We start from the raw sequence: 17,820 nt of genomic DNA, 5'->3' as shown, positions 1-17,820 counted from the left end.
GGTAGCTTATATCCCATTACCAAAATGGCGAAAAGCTTTTTTTTTTTTTTTTTTTTTTTTTGTGAGGGCCAGCAAGTGACAATACGCCTGCGCGGGAAGGAGTAGTGTTGTGGGGCGGGGAGGGACGGCATTCCCGACACGCCTGCGCAGGAAGAGAGTCCTTTTGGTCGATACACAAACACCAATAGATGAAGCGTCCCCAGGTTGCTGCGGCTGCGCTGTGACCCCGGCTAGTCCTCTGAGGCGCCTGCGCGAGACCTCAGGTCCCGCCCTTTTCTCCCAGTACGCTGGCGCACGGCAGAAAGGCGGAGTTTTACAGCTTCAGACGAATGCCAGCGCGGCTGCGCGCTGGGGGGTGCCCCCTCTCCGCGGCTGCGCGGGAGCCCGGCCGCCGGCTGTCACTGCGGTTGCGCGCGGCGAGCGGCGATCCCGGGGCGCCTGCGCGGGTGGCTTTGCGGGCGCTCGCGGTAAGTTTGCGCCAAGTGCGCGGCAGCCGGGACGCAGACGGCGGCGGCGGCGAGAGGCGGAGCCCGGGGACCACCCCCCATCACCCACCCCCCCAGTCACCTCACGTACCACAACCTCACCTAACCTCTCACCTCCTCTCCGGTCCCCCCAACCCCGGGATGGCAGCGCCCGACAGTCTTCCCGGCCGGACCAGCGGCCGCCAGCGCCGGCTTTAGCCTGTGGGACTAGGCCCCGCCGAGGCCTGACCCCGGGAGCCGGGACCCACGGTGCAGCCAGCCACCGGGCCGGGGCTGAGGGGCCGCTCCCCCCTCACGGCCCGTGGGGAGGACGCTGCCGTCCCAGGGACAGGGGGCCGGGGGGTGGGGGGGAGCCAGGGCGAGGAACTCGGGACCTGTGCTGAGAAAAAAGAAAGGGGGCCGGGGTCAGGAGCGCCCCCTCCCCCCGCTTCCCCCCTCCCTCTGGGGTTGGGGGGGCCCGAGCAGAGAGCACCCAGCCCGGGAGGTGGATGAATGTGGGAGAAAATGGAGACCAAGACGATCGTGTACGACTTGGACACGTCGGGGGGGCTGATGGAGGTAAGAGTGGCCCTCCTCATCCCCTGACCCAGCGTCGAGAGGGACCCTCCGCCCCACAAAGCGGGCCCCGAGCTCACAGTGCCTTGGGGCCACGGGGGGGGTGGTCCTTCCTTACCCAGCCGCCCCCTCCCATCTTTGCAATTCGGGGGGCTCGGCTCAGCCTCCGAGAACGCCGCAGTGGTTCCAGCGACCCGACGCCCTCGATTCGCTCTCCGAGGCGCCAGCCCGCTCCATCTCGCTGCACCGGCGGGTCTCCCCACCCCCTTCGTGTCGGGCCCCTTTGTGCTTCCCCCTGCACGTCCGGGTACCGGGCTTCGGGCCTCTCCCGAGCCGGGCCCTGGAGTCCCCGCTGTCCATACAAGGAAGTGGCGAGAAGGGAACCGCGCACCCTCTCCCCATCCCCCTATCCTCATCCACCCCGTTTGGAAGACGCCGTTCTCGTGGTGCCGCAGGAGCGCGTTTAGGGTGGGCGCCCCCGGTTCCGGGGCCCGAGAGGTTCTGGGCGCTGCCTGGATGGGAGGAAGGAGGACAAAAGGTGGGCGAGGGGTGGGTGACGGAGAAGCCGCGCGGGGAGGGGTGGGCGACGGGCCGCCCGGGAGCTCCGAGTGTGCACACACGCCGTTTGTATGTGTGTGCAGCAAATCCAAGCTCTGCTGGCCCCCCCCAAGACGGACGAGGCGGAAAAGCGGAGTCGGAAGCCTGAGAAGGAGCCGCGGAGAAGCGGCCGGGCCACCAACCACGACAGCTGTGATAGCTGCAAGGAAGGTGGGGATCTCCTGTGCTGCGACCACTGCCCGGCCGCCTTCCACCTCCAGTGCTGGTAAGGGCTGGGCCCCCGCGGACGCCCTGGGCGGACCCTCCGGGTGACATCGCTCCACCGGCCGGGCCGGCCTGCCCACATAACGGGCGCTGGCGGCCGCTAGCTGGCTTGCTGCAGCCACTGGGGCGAGCACCTCCCCGCCCCCAAGTGTCTCCTTGGATCTGGCCGTTTGGGGGGAGGAGCAGCGACAGATCTGGACCGGAGGTGGGGGTTGGGAGGAGTGAGGAGAGCCCCGGCTGGAATTTGAAGTCGCTGGGCTGCTCACCGGAAGGTCGGTAGTTCGAACCTACCAGCCGCTTGGCGGGAGAAGTAGCAGTCTGCGTCTGTAAAGATTAAGGCTGCGGCCGCCCGGTGAACGCAGTCCCGCTCCGTTCGGTGGAGCGGCTCCGGGTCGGAACGGAGTTGGCTGTAACGGGCCGGGAGAGCCCGGGCCGCAGCGGCGGGGAAGGAAGGGGAGGAGCTCTGGCCTGTCCGCGCGCCGGCCGCCCTCGGGATCAGCCGGCCCGGGCCCTGCGCGGGGTGAGGGCCGGGCCCCGGGCCGCTCGACCTGCCCCGGCCGGGACCCTGAGCGCTTGCGGCTCCGGAGATCATGGAGGGTGTGTGTCGCGCCCGCCTCTTCTCTGCCTCTGTGTTTACAATATGGCGACCTGCCTTTAAATTATATTTTTATTCTCAGCGCCATTTTGGCTGCATATATGATTTGTGGACGCCTTCCGGGGACGGCGGTGGTATCACGGGGCCCCCTGTGCAGCCGCTTCCCAGGAGCCAGGGTCTCCGCTTTGGGCCCCTTTGCCTCCGCTTGTGCCCTGTTGCCTCGCAGAGCCGCCTCCCGCTTCCTCCCCGCCCCGCGCTGCCGCCTCTTAGGAAATCGGGCCGGGCTAGACAATTAAAATTGCCCTCGGGTGCCGATTTCACTTCTCTGCGCTGGATCAGCGAACCCTTTGCTGCAAAATGTTTTGCTGCGGGGGCAGGATTGTGTGTCGTTGCTCCGGGAGAGCATTTTTAAGGCGCCCAGAGCTAGAAAGTGAGGCGCTCCCCCCATTTCCTTAAAGAATGTGAAGGAAGGAGAGACAGCGAAGAGAGAGGGAGGGATCTGGGTTGATCGCTTGCTGTTTGATCCGCGGCCCTGAACAATCCAGCCAAGAAGAGTTTAAATCACCCCTGCCCTCCCAAAATTTAACATCTGAGCAGGGAGCCTTGGTTCTTTCTTGTTCTGCTCAGCAACAGTTGATTGAGTCAGGTGTATTGGAAGCGCGCGCGCTTGCCACCAGTTTCTGATGCTGTCTTTTTAGTACCCCACCCCCACCCCCGTTTAAAAAAAATGATGACGTTCCCTCAAGCTATCCGCACGGTTCCATTCACATTCTTTCTCTCCATCTGTGGAATAGTACCTACTGTATATTTGTGCTAATTGCAAATTTTGGAACACAAACTACGCTTATGACTGATACTAGGCAAATTAAGCTTGTGGTCAGAAGTTATGTAGGAACTGTCCTATTATTAGTCCCATGATACCTTTGCCCAGGAGGGCATCTCATCATGGCTTGTAATATTGCAGGAATAAAAATTGCTATCCTAAAGGAAGCTTTGTGCTGGCTTTAAAATTTTTTATTAGCAAGTGACTAATACTAGCAAGAAGAGTCTGTGGGGGTTTTTTTTATGCTTTTATTTCCTGTAAGAGGTGATGTACCTGGAGAAAATCTCACTGATAATGATTTCTGCTCTATTGCGCACAGGAGAGATTTGTACCTGAATACATAGTGTTTCTTATCAAATTTTCTTAGTTGTTTATATTATTATTGTGCTTTCTTGTATATAAAAAGACTTCTGGGTTTCTAGATCAAGTGTGGGTTTTACCCTTAGAATGAAGTTGGTCTCATGTTAAGTCTGAGAATTCTTTAAGTCCTTTATTTTTTGTTTTACTTGTTTAACAAAGTTGGAATTGTTTATTAGAAAAGTCAGGCATGGAAGGAGTGTGCTCACTGTTGGTTTTGTCTGCAATTTAGCTTTCTACCTTTGTAACCTCTGAATATTTTAATTAAGCCTAAATCTAGTCAAGTTTTAACAGTTGTCAATTAACAGCTTCCAGTTTAGCTACTGGTGAAATTGTGTAGTTGCCCAGATTCTGCCTTTCATTGAATACAACTCCTGTTTAAAAAAAAAATGGGATCTGGTAAGCAGAGATTTGCAAATACTAGTAAATTAAATAGGGATTGCTTGGGATCTCCAGTATCTCCTTCGAAGATAATGGAACTACATGTACCATTGACTTACTAATTATTAAAAAAAAATCATAAAACATAATATGCTTTGGTATGAAAGCAGGAAGCTGCCTTTCAAATAGGAATTCTCTAAATTAGTTTAATTCCATAATTGAGTCTCATCCCACAGGTTTACTACCCTATATGCCTGCCAGCATGAGTGAAGTACTTTATTATTAGCTCAATATGAGTAGTTAAGCAGTAAAAAGAACAACTCAGAAAATTTTGATACATGTGTTTTTATATATTTGACCCTAGTTATTGTGTATTTGTGCCATATAGGAGTGAAGTTAATAATCCTTGTTTTCTCTTACTTTTGTTTTTAACTGGTTCAACCAAGACAAGATCATTATGGTAATTTCCCCAGAATGTAGGAGAGTTTTACAAATGATATAGGTTGCAGTTGCTTTATTAGGCTGCCTCAAGTGAATAGGATCTGGCCAAATGTTCAGAACCGATTCTAGGTAAACTTTATCTCCTGGGCTTAGTAACATAGTCGTAAACCACAGTATATTTTTCTAAGGTAATCTGTTAGAGGAAATGACTGGTAAGATAAATTGCTTTATTTGTCCTGTCTTCGGGATGAGGATTCTCTTAGGGATCCCTGGTGGCATAGTCCCTACAGAATTGAACTGCTAACCCAGAGACCACACTTCTCTGGCAGTTCAAATCCACCAGTCTTGTGCAGCCCCCTCCCATGGGATTTATAGCCTTGGAAACATGCTGGAGGTTCAGCTATAAGGTGGAGTAGACTTAGTGACAATGAGAGAGAAAAGGAGCTCTGAGTTATAATACAGTTAGTGGTAATGAGAGAGAAAAGGTTTTATATGAGGAGTACTCCTCTCTTCCCATTTAAATGGACAGCCTTGTTGTTGTTGTTATTATGTGCCATCGAGTTGCCTGCGACTCATAGCGACCCTATGTACAACAGCCCTAAACTGTGCTGTCCTGTGCCAATCGCACTGTCTCTTAACACTCCCATCCCGATTATTCCAGTCACTGAATCAATCCACCTCATAGAGAACCTTCCCCTCCTGCGCTGTCCCTCCACCCTCCCAAGCATGATGTCCTTCTCCAAGGACCGGTCTCTCCTCACAACATGTCCAAAGTATGTTAGACGGAGCCTCAGAATCCTTGCCTCCAAGGAGCCACCCAGTTTAACCCTTTCCAGGATGAATCTGTTTTGTTTTCCTAGCAGTCCATGGTATTTGCAGTACTCTTCTCCAGCACCACAGCTCAAAGGCATCAATTCTCCTTCTATCCTCCGTGGTCATTGTCCAACTCTCTGATGCATAACAAGTGAGTGTGAAGACCATGGCCTGTATCAAATGCACCTTGGTCTCCAGGGAGACACCATTGCTCTTCAGTACTCTGGAGAGGTCCCTAACAGCAGACTTTCCCATGGCAATGCGCCTTCTAATTTCCTGACTACTGGTGCCAAGACTGTTGACTGTGGAGCCAAACAAACTAAAGCTGTGAACAATCTCTCAATCTCTTCATCATCTTGATGCTGCCAGTTGGTCCAGTGGTGAGAATCTTTGTCGTCTTGACATTGAGCCTCAATCCATATTGGAGGCTGCAGTCCTTGACCCTCTGCAGCAGGTGCTTCAGGTCCTCTTCAATTTCAGCAAGCAGGGTTGTGTCATCTGCATAACGCAGAGTGTTGATAAATCGTCCCCCAATCTTAACCCCACTTTTCTCCTCATAGAGCCCAGCCTCCCGGAAAATCTGTTCTGCATATAGGTTGAAAAGGTATGGAGATAGGATGCATCCCTGGTGTACACCCTTCCCAATTTTGAACCATACAGTGTTCCCGTGCTCTGTTCTGACAACTGCCTCATGGTCCAAGTATAGGTTTCGCATTAGCACGATCAAGTCTTCTGGGATTCCCATTCTTCTCAGAGTCAGCCACAGTTTGTTATGATCCACACAGTCAAATGCCTTTGCATAGTCAATGAAACACAGACATTCCTCTGGTATTCTCTGCTTTCAGCTAAGATCCATCTGACATCAGCTACAATATCCCTAGTACCACGACCTCTTCTAAACCCAGCCTGGACTTCTGGTAGTTCTCTGCTAATGTGCTGTTCCAGTCGTTTTTTTGGATGATCTTCACTAAAATCTTGCTTGCATGTGAAATCAGTGAGATTGTTCTATAGTTTCCACACTCTGTTGAGTCACCTTTCTTTGGGATAGGAACAAATATAGATCTCTTCCAGTCAGTTGGCCAAGTGGTTGTTCTCCAGATTTCTTGTCCTGGGTTTTCTGTAATGGTATAGAATGAATTGTCATGTGCTCAGTACCATGACTACACTGAAGAGCTGCTGTTTTCTTATTTGTTTAGAGATAGTGTAATCATTTTATCCAAGGTTAACAGGTTTATCAATTATTCAGGTAGTGGTAGGGCTTACTAAACCAGCCCTGGAGAATTGAAAATGTTTTTTAAGCATTCTCTGGAGAATGTGACCTCTATCATAATTATAATGCCATAAATTGAACTTTCTAAAAATGCAGTTCCCTTTGGACTAGTCCCTAAAAGTGGGTGAAAAATAAACCAAAACATGAGTTGATGAAGCCTTAGTTGTCACTGACCCATCTCTATTTGAAAAGGGTAGAATTATTCTCATTGATCAAGTCAGTACCACAGGGCATCAGTAATGAGGCTGACTAGAAGGGAAACTGGATGGTTTCCTCTAATTGCGTTCTCATGGCATTTTGCTCTAAACAGACTGAGGGACCAAAACAGTCTGATTGAGTAGTGCATCTACCTCAGCAGACCTCAGCATGGTCGCTTCCCGTCAGACAGATTTCTGTAGCATTTGCCTCCGCATGTTATATTTGGAATTGTTGGCCAGCTTTCCCCTCTCTGGTGTTGGCAGCAAGATCCAAATGAGGTTTTCGAAGAATGAGAGTAAAAAAGTCTCTGTGCACAGGCAAAAACTAAGCTCAGCTTTGAGTTTTGCATATTTAATTTTCAGTGAGTCATACCAAGAAAGGTTTCACACATATAGTAGAAAACTGCCTTCCAAAGAATCTTTGTTGTTGTGAACTTTTTAAGGATGTGATTTTTATTTTGTTGTGTTTAGCTGCTTGGCATAATTAGAATAGTATCCAGCTAGCAATGACTCAAAATGTGTGTGTTTTTACAATGCATGTATTTTGACATTACCTAAGGAATCTGTTGTTTCTAACATGATTACCTGACAGCCTGGCACTGAGGCATGGGAGGTAATATCTACTTCTCTTCACTCTGTCCTCTCAATAGTAAAATGATTCAACAGTGAACACCTAAATTGATGTTTGCTTTTTTGTGCTTATTCTTTTTGTGTTTGCTATGTTTTTTGTTTGGTTTTTTTTTAATCTGAGCATTTAAAGATGTTTTAAAAGATCCACCCAAACATTGAGGACCTTAGAACCTTCAACTTTAAGGTTCATATTCATCCATCTTGAACGTAATGTGGGGCTGAGGGATTAAATCTTATGAGAATAATAATATTTGATATGAATCATTGCAAAGTGTTTGTGATCTAAATGGCTTAGAGTCATCAAGAATATTAAAAGTAGAAAGGAGGTAGTACTCTTGAAAGATAAGTTACTGTGTAACTTAAGGCTTATACTGTGGAAGAAAAATTTTCATTTTGGATCTGTCCTAAAAAGCAACTAATTCCTGTACTCAATGAAAAGTAGGATGCAATTATATTCTCCTCAATTTCCTGCTGTTCTCAAGGCTCCCAGAGTATTTTAGGAATGATTTTTACTAATATATTGGGTTATTTCTCTATGGTGTTTATTTCTTGCAGACATAAGTGTATCAGAGATAATTTGAATCTGGAAATGGAATTCATGTTGATGTGTTTTAAACTCCTAGTCAAGTATATCTTTATGGAACTTTTTTAAGTCATATCAAGAGAAATATCTGATAAATTGTCAAATTTGAGCTGACAAGAGATTCAAGTAATCACTTTTGTGAACTCTATTAAGTGGAACACACTGATTTTATGAACACAATGAGAACAGAAGTGATAATGTAAAATTAAAGGGCTCACTGTTATCACCTGTGTTTCTTTTATCTGATCTTTTTGATATTACAATAATATTGTTGAGGTAAAATTAATATACTATACAACTCATGTATTTAAATATACCGTTCAGTGGATTTTAAAATACTCACTTTTGGGGGGGGGATGGGGGGGGAGAGAAGTGCAGCAATGAATGAATGGAAATCCAAAATCTCTGTAAATGCTCATTAAAATTATTTTTTTTTTTAAAAAGCTAGCTTAATCTAAATTTGGAAACCAGAATTTACCATAAAAGGGAATAATTACAGACTTTTATCATCAGAATTTACCATAAAAGGAAATAATTACAGACTTCTATCTTGAATAAACAAAAAGTTGCACCAAAAAAAAAAAAACAAAAGATACTTTTATAGCCATTACTCCAATCAATTTAAGGACATTCTCATCATCTCAGGAAGATCTAGAAATCAATAATAGTGATGGTTATACAAAATTATGAATATATTTAACTAAGAAATAGTTAAGATAGTAAATTTTATGCTTGCATAAATAAAAAAGAAACTATACCTTTTGTAATCATTCGCCATTTACTCTCATTCCCTAAGCCCTGGCTGCTAGCAGTTTCTTGGGAGAGAGATAGGCAGTCTCCTCCCCTACAGTTTACAGCCTCAGGAAACACTGGAGGGTCGACTATGAGTCAGTTCCAGCTTGACTGAATTTCACTAGTCAACTTTTGTTTGTGGCTTTGTCTGTTGTGGACATTTTCATTTAAATGAAATAATAAAATATCCTGTGTGCTCTTTTGTGATGGACTTTTTCATTTCACATGTTTTCAGAGTTTATCCATATTGTCATATGATTCAATGCTTAATTCCTTTTTATGGCAGAGTTAGCACTCCACTGTAAAGATACTACTACATTTTGCTTGTCTACCTATTAACAGACATTGAATTGTTTCCACTTTCTGCTACTGTATACAATACTGTTGTGAACATCTGTATGCAGTTTTTTGTGTGGGCATCTATTTATTTAAACTTATCTTGGGTATGTACCTAGGAATAGAATTGCTAGGTCACATGATAATTCCACTTTTAATCTTTTGAGGAACTGTCAGGCTGTTTTCCAAGGTTGCTGCACAATTTGATCTTCTACCGTTATAGCTGGAAGGTTCATATTTTTTCCACATCCTTTATAACGTGTTATTATGTCGCCTTATGTGGTGTCTCAATCTGGTTTTATTTTGCATTTCCCTGATGGCTAATGATGTTTAGCGTCTTCTCATGCTCTTATTGACCATTTGTTTTGATTTTTAGAAATATCTTTTCAGAATCTTTATTTTTATTTCTTCTCAGTTAAGTGATTTGCAGATGTTTTTGTCCCATTCTGTGAGTTGTATTTTCACTTTTTTCCCCTTTTGTTTATTTTGAGGTGTTTCTGTTTTGTTTTTCTTTTGTGAGTCTAAGAAAAAAAGTACTTAATTTAAGCACCCTTGAATATTTGTGCTATAATGACATTGAGCAAATTATTCTTTCTGTGAGTAGTTGAGAGAACCTTGCAGTGTGTTTTGTATGTTGCTATTTTCAGCTTTTCTGGATGACCTTTCCTGGCAAAGAAGTCAAAAGCTGGAAGTTACCCTGAGCGGTTATGTTTTTTAAAAAATTCATCACCTGCCATTAAGCAGCGTGCCCACATGGCACCCACTAAGCATAAAAGAAAATGGCTATGTGGGAACACCTCTCATCTTTGGAGAGTTCTACTTTAAGAAGGAAGTTTTTAACTGCCTCAGTTTAATGGGTAACAGCTTGGGACAGAATTAACTCCAGATCATTTAATAAGCTGTCTTTTGAACATAGGATAACAAGAAATAGTTTTATAGTGTAGTGAACTTACCTACTTGTGTTTGTGTATATAGGTTCAGGTAGCAATAAAGGGAAGAGAATATTTGCTTGGAGATTTTATGTAGCTCATAATAAGAAACAGCCTGTTTTGATGCTTCCAAAAGGTTTTTTTGCTAGCTAGAATGATTGTTCTGCTTTTTAACAGAAACGGGTGGGTTGCTCACTGGCAAATGACAGGACAGTTGAAAATAGAAAGATACTGACTGTTTAGGGTTATAGGTGGTTGTTGTTACTTGCCATGGAGTCAGAACCAACCGATAGCTGACCATCCAGCAGATTTTCAGAGGCATTTAATTACCTGAGAAGGGATTTCCCAACCTTCTCCTGAGGAGCAACTGGTGGATTTGAACCGCATGTTTTGGATTACAGTGCAACTTCTTAACCGTTAGGCCAACAGACTCCCCAGGGTTAGAATATTGAAATCCATCTGTGACCTTTCTTGCCCCATCCCAGCACATTTACAGTTACTTGGACATATTAGGAAAACAAACAGATTTGTCCTGGAAAGGGTTAAACCGGGTGGCTCCTTGGAGGCAAGGATTCTGAGGCTTCGTCTGACATACTTTGGACATGTTGTGAGGAGGGACGGGTCCTTAGAGAGGGACATCATGCTTGGGAGGGTGGAAGGACAGCACAGGAGAGGAAGGCCCTCTGAGGTGGATTGATTCAGTGACTGGGATAATTGGGATGGGAGTGTCAGAGACAGTGCGATTGGCACAGGACAAAGCGGAGTTTAGGGCTGTTGTACTCGACGGCACATAACAACATCGTGGTTAAACAGACTACCCTGATAGAAGGTGCTGATATAAGGATATTAAGGAACTTTATCAATGAATAAGAGCTGTGGTGATATAGTATGTTTTGTATTATACTGCTAACAAAAATCTTAATAACTCTGATAATTTGAATCCACCAGCAGCTCTGTAAGAGAAAGATGGGCAGTCTCCTGTTGAGATTTGGGACTCCAGTAGAGATTTGCTGTAAGTTAGCATCTACTCAGCAGCAGTGAATTGAATTCTGTGTTAGCACAGCACATTCTCCTCGAAGTGCGAAGTGCATTCTTGTTTTTAGGTACCAGAGTTTTAAATCACCAGAGCAGGAAAAGTTTGTTTCCCCACCACCACTGTGCTCTTCCTTTGACTCAGAGGCCCCAGGGAGTACAACATGGCCAGCTGCATTGCCTTTCAATGAGTGACACTTATAAGAGTACCTCTGCATAATGCAAGCCTCCCTAGAGACAGGACAGGAGAACTTCTGTCTCCCTGCCAGTTTCCTGAAAGAGGAGGACATTGTATTCAGTGCAAGTCTAAGACCAAATTTCAAAAAGACACTTTGGTGTTGCGGATTTGTCACCAAGCCCAGGACGCATGCACAGGTCACTCACTGACTGGTTTTCTCATGGTTGAAGAGAAGTTAAGAAGAGTGAGAAAGTGACTCTCTTTCTGCCTGCCATTTCCAGATTTAAAAATTCTTATCCCTTAATCTTAATTTTGTCATCTAGATTTCAGCTAATAAGAGTAAAGATAAAGTTTTAGCATACTTTAACATTTTAACATACTTTCAGGGTACAACACTGAAAAAAGAAATCATTGATGTGACCCATCAGCAAGAAAAAACTTGACTACTACATAGAATTATGGTTGAATTTATAATAAGCAAATTCTAGGTGCTTCTGTACATTGGTGCATTTTTTACATAATGACAATTTATTTGGACAACCAAAGGGCTGCCTCTTCTTTCCCTTTTTTTTAATTTTTTTTTTCTTCTTTCCCTTTTACACTCATTCTAAATGCTCACTAAAATACTTAAAAACCAGAAACTGGCCTATATCCTTACCTCACTGCTATGTAATACCTAGTTGTTGTTTTTTAACATTCAGTCAGAACTGACCCATAACTGACACTCCAGCAGGATTTCAATGGCAATAAATCTCATAGGAGGTGTCCATCTTTTCTCCCAGGAAGCAGCAGGTGGATTTGATCCACATGCCTTTGGGTTGCAGCGCAGCTCCTTACCATTAAACCTCCAGAACGCCCTGTAATACTTAGAGGTATGTATAAAAAATGAGAGACAGGCAAGAGAAACACTAGTTAAAGTGACTGAAGTGATATCTTGAGTTATTCCAAATGAATGAAACTTTGTTAGTACATTATACATCGTGCCATTATTTTATTTTATTTTAAATGATATTTCCTAGGAAATGGGCTCCAAGGTTGAAAAGATAGAAGGTACATAGAGTAGCAGTAGGAGAGGTAGAAATTCCACACCTGAACCTAGAATCAGTCTTTCCCACTGATCTGTGCTCTGCATGAAGCCCATCTTGAAATAAGTGAGCCAGAGAGGGATTTTGAACGGTTTGAATTTAAAGAAATCCCTTTACCTCTGGGCCAAACAAAAGTGGGGAAATCTCTCCTAATTACTGACAAGTTTGAGTTCCAGGTGAAGCTCTGATTGTGGCAACACAAGCACATTTACAGACTTACTCAATAGTAGCACTCCAAGGGATGTTGTTATTTTTCTCCTTCCTGTGTTTATATAGAGAAATGTGTGAAACTCAAGAGTTTCAGTGAAAGTGAATTTAGATAAGTGTGCATTACAGAAGTGGGCAGGTTAGGCAACTGTTCTGTTCTCTCCACTAACCTTCCCCTCCCGTGATGAGCTGAAAGCTTTTCAATTCCCATATTCACTGAACCCATCAGAGTTCTGCTGATTCTTCGTTTTAGCAAAGCTCTGCAAACAAAGAGAAACCCAATGAACTTTCAGTTGATGATTGTTAATTATTGGTCATGATACATGAAAATTAAACTCTATTAATCTAATTAAATCCTTAAGAGCATCTGTACCATAACCTTTCATAGCTGTACATAGGTAAGTTGACTGTATTAATCTTTTCTGCCATTTTTCAAAAGTGCACCTTAAAAAGGCTTAAGAATTTTGTCACTGTTTTTTACCTTTTGCTCAGCATAGTTTTACTTTATGATTTTTTATTTTCCTTTATTCCTCTTTTGTGGTCCTCATGATTTGTGCTTTGCAAAAAAGATACTTAGCCATTCTAACTGCACAGATTTATCATACTAAAGAAGATGCCTAATTCTATATCCAGTATCTTTCTTTGACTATAAGCTATGGTGCTTTGGTTGTTATTGAAGTAAGCTGTATGTTAAGAAAAAGACTACAGTTTAAGTAGGATTCGTGTCCACCAAGGCTTGTATGCTTTCTGCATTTCTTGGGAAGCGTTCTTCAGATCTTACTGCTTAAGTGCACACATTCAAGCCTTTAGAATGATTGTTCTTTGGTTTGATACCATCTGAGAGAAAAGTGGGCCAAAGGGGAGCATCCTGGCTATCTCTGAGATATGTATTTCAGCTCCTAAATAGGTCATTGGGGGTGTATCTGGAAGGCATCAGAAGCCCAGGTCAGCACTTAGCTGTGGCATCAAACCACAACAGCATAGTTTGACAGCATGCCCAGGAGATTACTTCAGTCATGTAGGGTGGGGACCTTTGAGGTTTATGAGTCGGACTGAGGAATATGGTGAAAGAAGGCTAAATGAATGTTGTACATTTGGGGCCCAAATAATTATTCTCCTTCCTTTCCTTTTTTATAAGACTGTGTTGGGGGAGGGTAAATGAAACAGAAAGCCTTCCTTAGGGAAAAACATCTGGGTTTTAAGTAGAAACCTGCTATCTAGATTTGGTTTGGTTTCAAATAAAGACATTAATGTTAGTGCTTTTAGTCTTCTGAGTCATCATAAAATTTTAAGTCCAGTATCTATAAACTGGCCAAATTTTCTCAAGCTGGCTTTTTCTCTTCATAATGCATAATGTTTGGCCACGGCACAGCACTCTATTTTCCATACCCCTGAGACTCTCCTGCAGTATGCACACTTAGAATTATTGATTCTTCCTTCCAATGGAACATATCCTAGGTATGTTAGAACATGAGGTAGAATGTTGATCCTTTTCCAAAAAGGTGATGGAGTCTAGCGATTTTTATGAGATAAAGAGGTCCTTTTTAAAAATGTATATATGTATGTAGCCTGTTTACTAGTGTGGAGAAACCTGGATTGTAAGAATAGCGAAATTAGGCTCTGTGGCTCCTGGGTAAGGATAAGTTGGCAGAGGCAGACACCTTTTTGGTATCTCCTCCTTCTCTGTGTTACTTGTAGTGCTCTTCTCCATGTGTCCGTCTCTGGGAGGATGTCACAGCCCAGCTTACAACATAGAAAGATGCCAACTCATAGTTGACCCTGCAGTGGATTTTCAGAGGTAGTAAATCATGGGAGGGGATTGGCTGTCTTTCTCCCAAGGAACAGCTGGTGGATTTGAACCACATGTCTTTGGGTTGGCGGCACAAACCTTACTACTAGGCCACCAGAGCTCCAGAAAAACTAAGGGCATAGACTGCCTGTTTGTAAGGATTGTAGCATGTAGAAGTGATGCACCTAGCTAAGTTTCTCAGTGAGGTGCTTGTAATGGTCTAAGTTTAGAGCTTTTTGGGTTTCCTTGTTAGCATTGCCATGGAGGTTATGCGTGAAAAAAACCATTGTACTTTTTATGTACTTTGTGGCTTTAACTATATGTGAGTCAGAATCTCAGATGAAGGAGGTTGAGGTTCAGAGACTGAATTTTCAGCCTTCAAATATGGTCATCTTCCCTGTTTTTGAAAGGTCAGCCACACTGGACATCGAAAAGCCAGTGCCCACAACACATCCCAAGGAGTCTTGGTTTCTGTTTACATTTAAATTTCATTAAATTTTCTTCCTCCAGAACACTTTGCACTAAATCTCAGTGCACTGACAAAACTTCACATTTATTTATTTATTTATTTATTTATTTATTTATTTATTTATTTATTTATCTATCTATCTATCTATCTATCTATTTTTTTAATTACTTAAACTTTACCCATCTTGCCTCTTTGGTTTTGATGTAAGCTGATTTTTCATTTCTGAAAGATCCATTTATAAATCAAGATGGCTGCTGGGAGGCTAAGGAGTGATTGTGGTTCTGTCCGTGATCACTGTCCTTCCCCATTTTGACTAGTAGGAACACAGTTCCTGAGCTGGCTGAGGCTGGTCCCAGGGAGAGTAGGCCTGCACTGCATGTGTATTGTCTCCTGCGGTAGGCCCTATACAATGCCTCTAAATGTAATTGTAGAATTTTTATCTGGTAGTGGACCTCAGGTGGATGGATGAGACCCATGAACTGTGAAATTAAAAATCAAAATTGCTCAGTGCTGTTGTTTGGTTGCTGAACGCCTCCTCCCCCACCAAAAAGGTGGGAGAACCATGTAGATGATGGTGGGGGAGGGGCAGAAATCTTTCCTAGTCTAACTGATATTTGACATGAAATTACACCATATATGGGATAGAGAGAGCTTCTGATTCCTGGAGAATGATGGGTTCTGACAAGCAGGATCCCTACCAGTTCATGTGAGTGACCTCTTTTAGTGTGAAGCTGTTGGCATTTTGTGTACGTATTGTGGCATATGGTGTTTCTCTTATACATTTGTAATAAATAGAGTATTTTGGCATTCGAGAAAGAGAAAGTAGAGTATGTATCTATCACTTCATTGCTTTTGTCGAAGACGTACACCAAAGCTTTTCATTTGGTTAAGTGAGATTTTCTTGTTCCTCAGGCTTAAATTTTAAAATGTCAGTGCCATTTGCTGGATGAACTATTACAATTTACATATCAGAAACCACTTATGGTTAAATAAAAAAATACCCAAAGCCCACTACCATTTTTATCTAACCATTTTTGTAACCAAAAAAAAAGCATTCTGAAAGAAAAGGCAGTCTTTCTTCTTCCCTATGTTCTGCTCTCCCCCCCCAACTCCACTCCTCCTCCCTTTGTTCTGTTATTCCCCTCCCCCTCCTCCCTTCCACTTCCATATTGAAAAACTGCTTTTGCTGGACAGATAATTAACATAGCTATGGAGGGAGCAACAGGTCCCACTGGTGGTGACTAAATCTGAGATAAATGTTAATGTAGTGCAGGTTCATATGTATTAATAGGCGAAGGAGATGAGCAGAGTTAGCTTCTGATCAGCCACACTGGTATAGACTTGGAAATATATCCTCTTAATTTGAGACTAGCCAAGAACCATGACAACTACCAACATCTTTCACCTGCAGTGTTGAACTGCTGCCTCATTAGTGAGTGAAAGAGACATTCTAAATTAAAACCGGCTCCATGCTTGGGCTGTAAGTTGGGATCAGTTGGCTCTTAGGCTTTGACATGGTCTGTGCAAGCATTACAGGTTTGCTAAGAGGGGTGTGGTTTTGTTTTCTCACTGGTGATTGAAGAAATAGACTGATTTGGACCTTCATCAGTAATAGTGGGTCATTTTAGGTTTGTTTTAGGGAGTCTAATGACAGAAATTACACTGCAGAAATTGACTTTAGTATGTTTTTATTTTGAAAATTAGTGTCTTGACTAGCTTTCTGATTAGGTTGTATATAGATGCTACTGTTAAAAGTTTGTAAACTGGGGAGCTCTGGTGGCCTAGTGGCAAGGAGCTGCAACTACAATCCCAGAAGCCCACGGTTCGAATCCACCAGATGCTCTGCCGGGGAAGGAGGGACAATCTCCTCCTGTACCAGTCAGGTAGCGCGTGCCGCACACACACACACACACAGACACACACACACACACACACACACACACAAAATTGTAAACTCTAATAATTAAACTGTGCAAATCCCATGGATATGAATGAAAAATAAACATGTTTTTGGCAGAACTAGGAGTAGGGGTGGTCTAGACCATCACAGGTTTTGAGGAGAACCAAGCTATTTCTGAGAAATAATGTCCTTTCATTGTGTAACCCAGGAGAGTCAAAGCTGTTAGGTTATTTGTTACTCTCTTAGCTATTTTGTAGCTAACGTCAGATAGTGATTGAAATAAATAGTTAGAAGGCAGTGAACATTTTTAAACAAACTATCTAGAAGGAAAGTAGCCACTGCAGTGAAGATGGGAAGATAAGAGCTTTATCCTCATCCTGGCAACTCTGTTGTCGAGTCCTCGTGTCATAGTATTATAGACTATATTCTTTTGAAGCCAGAAAAATAAAATTGAACTCCTTGACCTCTTGCTAAAGCACTACCAGTTTCCCACGGCAATGATTCCAGGATTTACCTTACATCTTAGAATTTGGACAGTTCTCTCAGAAAGAATCTAAAAATTCAAACACTGTTGTGTTTATTAATGAAAGTTTACAGAGACTTTGGATTTCCAGTCATTCATTGTTGCACTTTTCTCTCTGCCTATCCCTCCCTGCCAGTTTTCTCTTCTCATTGAAAAGTAAAAGAAAAAGTCTTTCATTGTTATACAATCCCTTCACCCAGTCCACTCCATTATGTAGCCTTCATTCTGGACTCCTTTCATGACAGTAATACCTAATCACATATCACTTTCAAACCATTTTCTCCTTTATCTGATTTCAATGCAGTATACATGATTTATCCCATCTTTCTCAGTCTCTCCCCAACCCCAATGTCAGTCCTATTTTACAACAGTGGCATTATGCAGTATTTGTCCTTTTGTGACTAAGATATTTTACTCAGCATAATGTCACACACAGATTAACAAAAAGGGCAACCTAGGTAGAACCATCAAGTATGGAAACACAAGGGAGGAGGAACAGCTGTAAGCAGACCCTAGTAATTGGTACATGGAATGTGAGAACCATGAATGAAGGAAAATTAGAAATTGTTAAGAAAGAAATGGAACACATAAATATTGACATATTAGGCATTGGAGAGATGAGATGGAC

The 17,820-nt window shown here is 43.5% G+C and overlaps 1 protein-coding gene across 1 annotated transcript in view; it reads left to right on the top strand.

Moving 5' to 3' along the window:
• Nucleotides 1–443: 443 nt before the first annotated feature.
• PHF12 (PHD finger protein 12) overlaps nt 444–17,820 on the top strand; it is a 58,386-nt gene continuing 41,009 nt past the window's right edge. The window contains exons 1-2 of the mRNA XM_006890970.1: nt 444–1,043; nt 1,682–1,863. Of these exons, the coding sequence (XP_006891032.1) occupies nt 978–1,043; nt 1,682–1,863 (248 nt within the window). The 5' untranslated portion in view covers nt 444–977. The remainder of the gene's footprint in view (nt 1,044–1,681; nt 1,864–17,820) is intronic.

Source organism: Elephantulus edwardii, unplaced genomic scaffold (assembly GCF_000299155.1).
Source record: "Elephantulus edwardii isolate Elephantulus edwardi_28Jun2011 unplaced genomic scaffold, EleEdw1.0 scaffold00094, whole genome shotgun sequence".
NCBI classification, from domain to species: Eukaryota; Metazoa; Chordata; class Mammalia; order Macroscelidea; family Macroscelididae; genus Elephantulus; species Elephantulus edwardii.
This window is presented reverse-complemented; position numbering and strand designations above follow the sequence as displayed.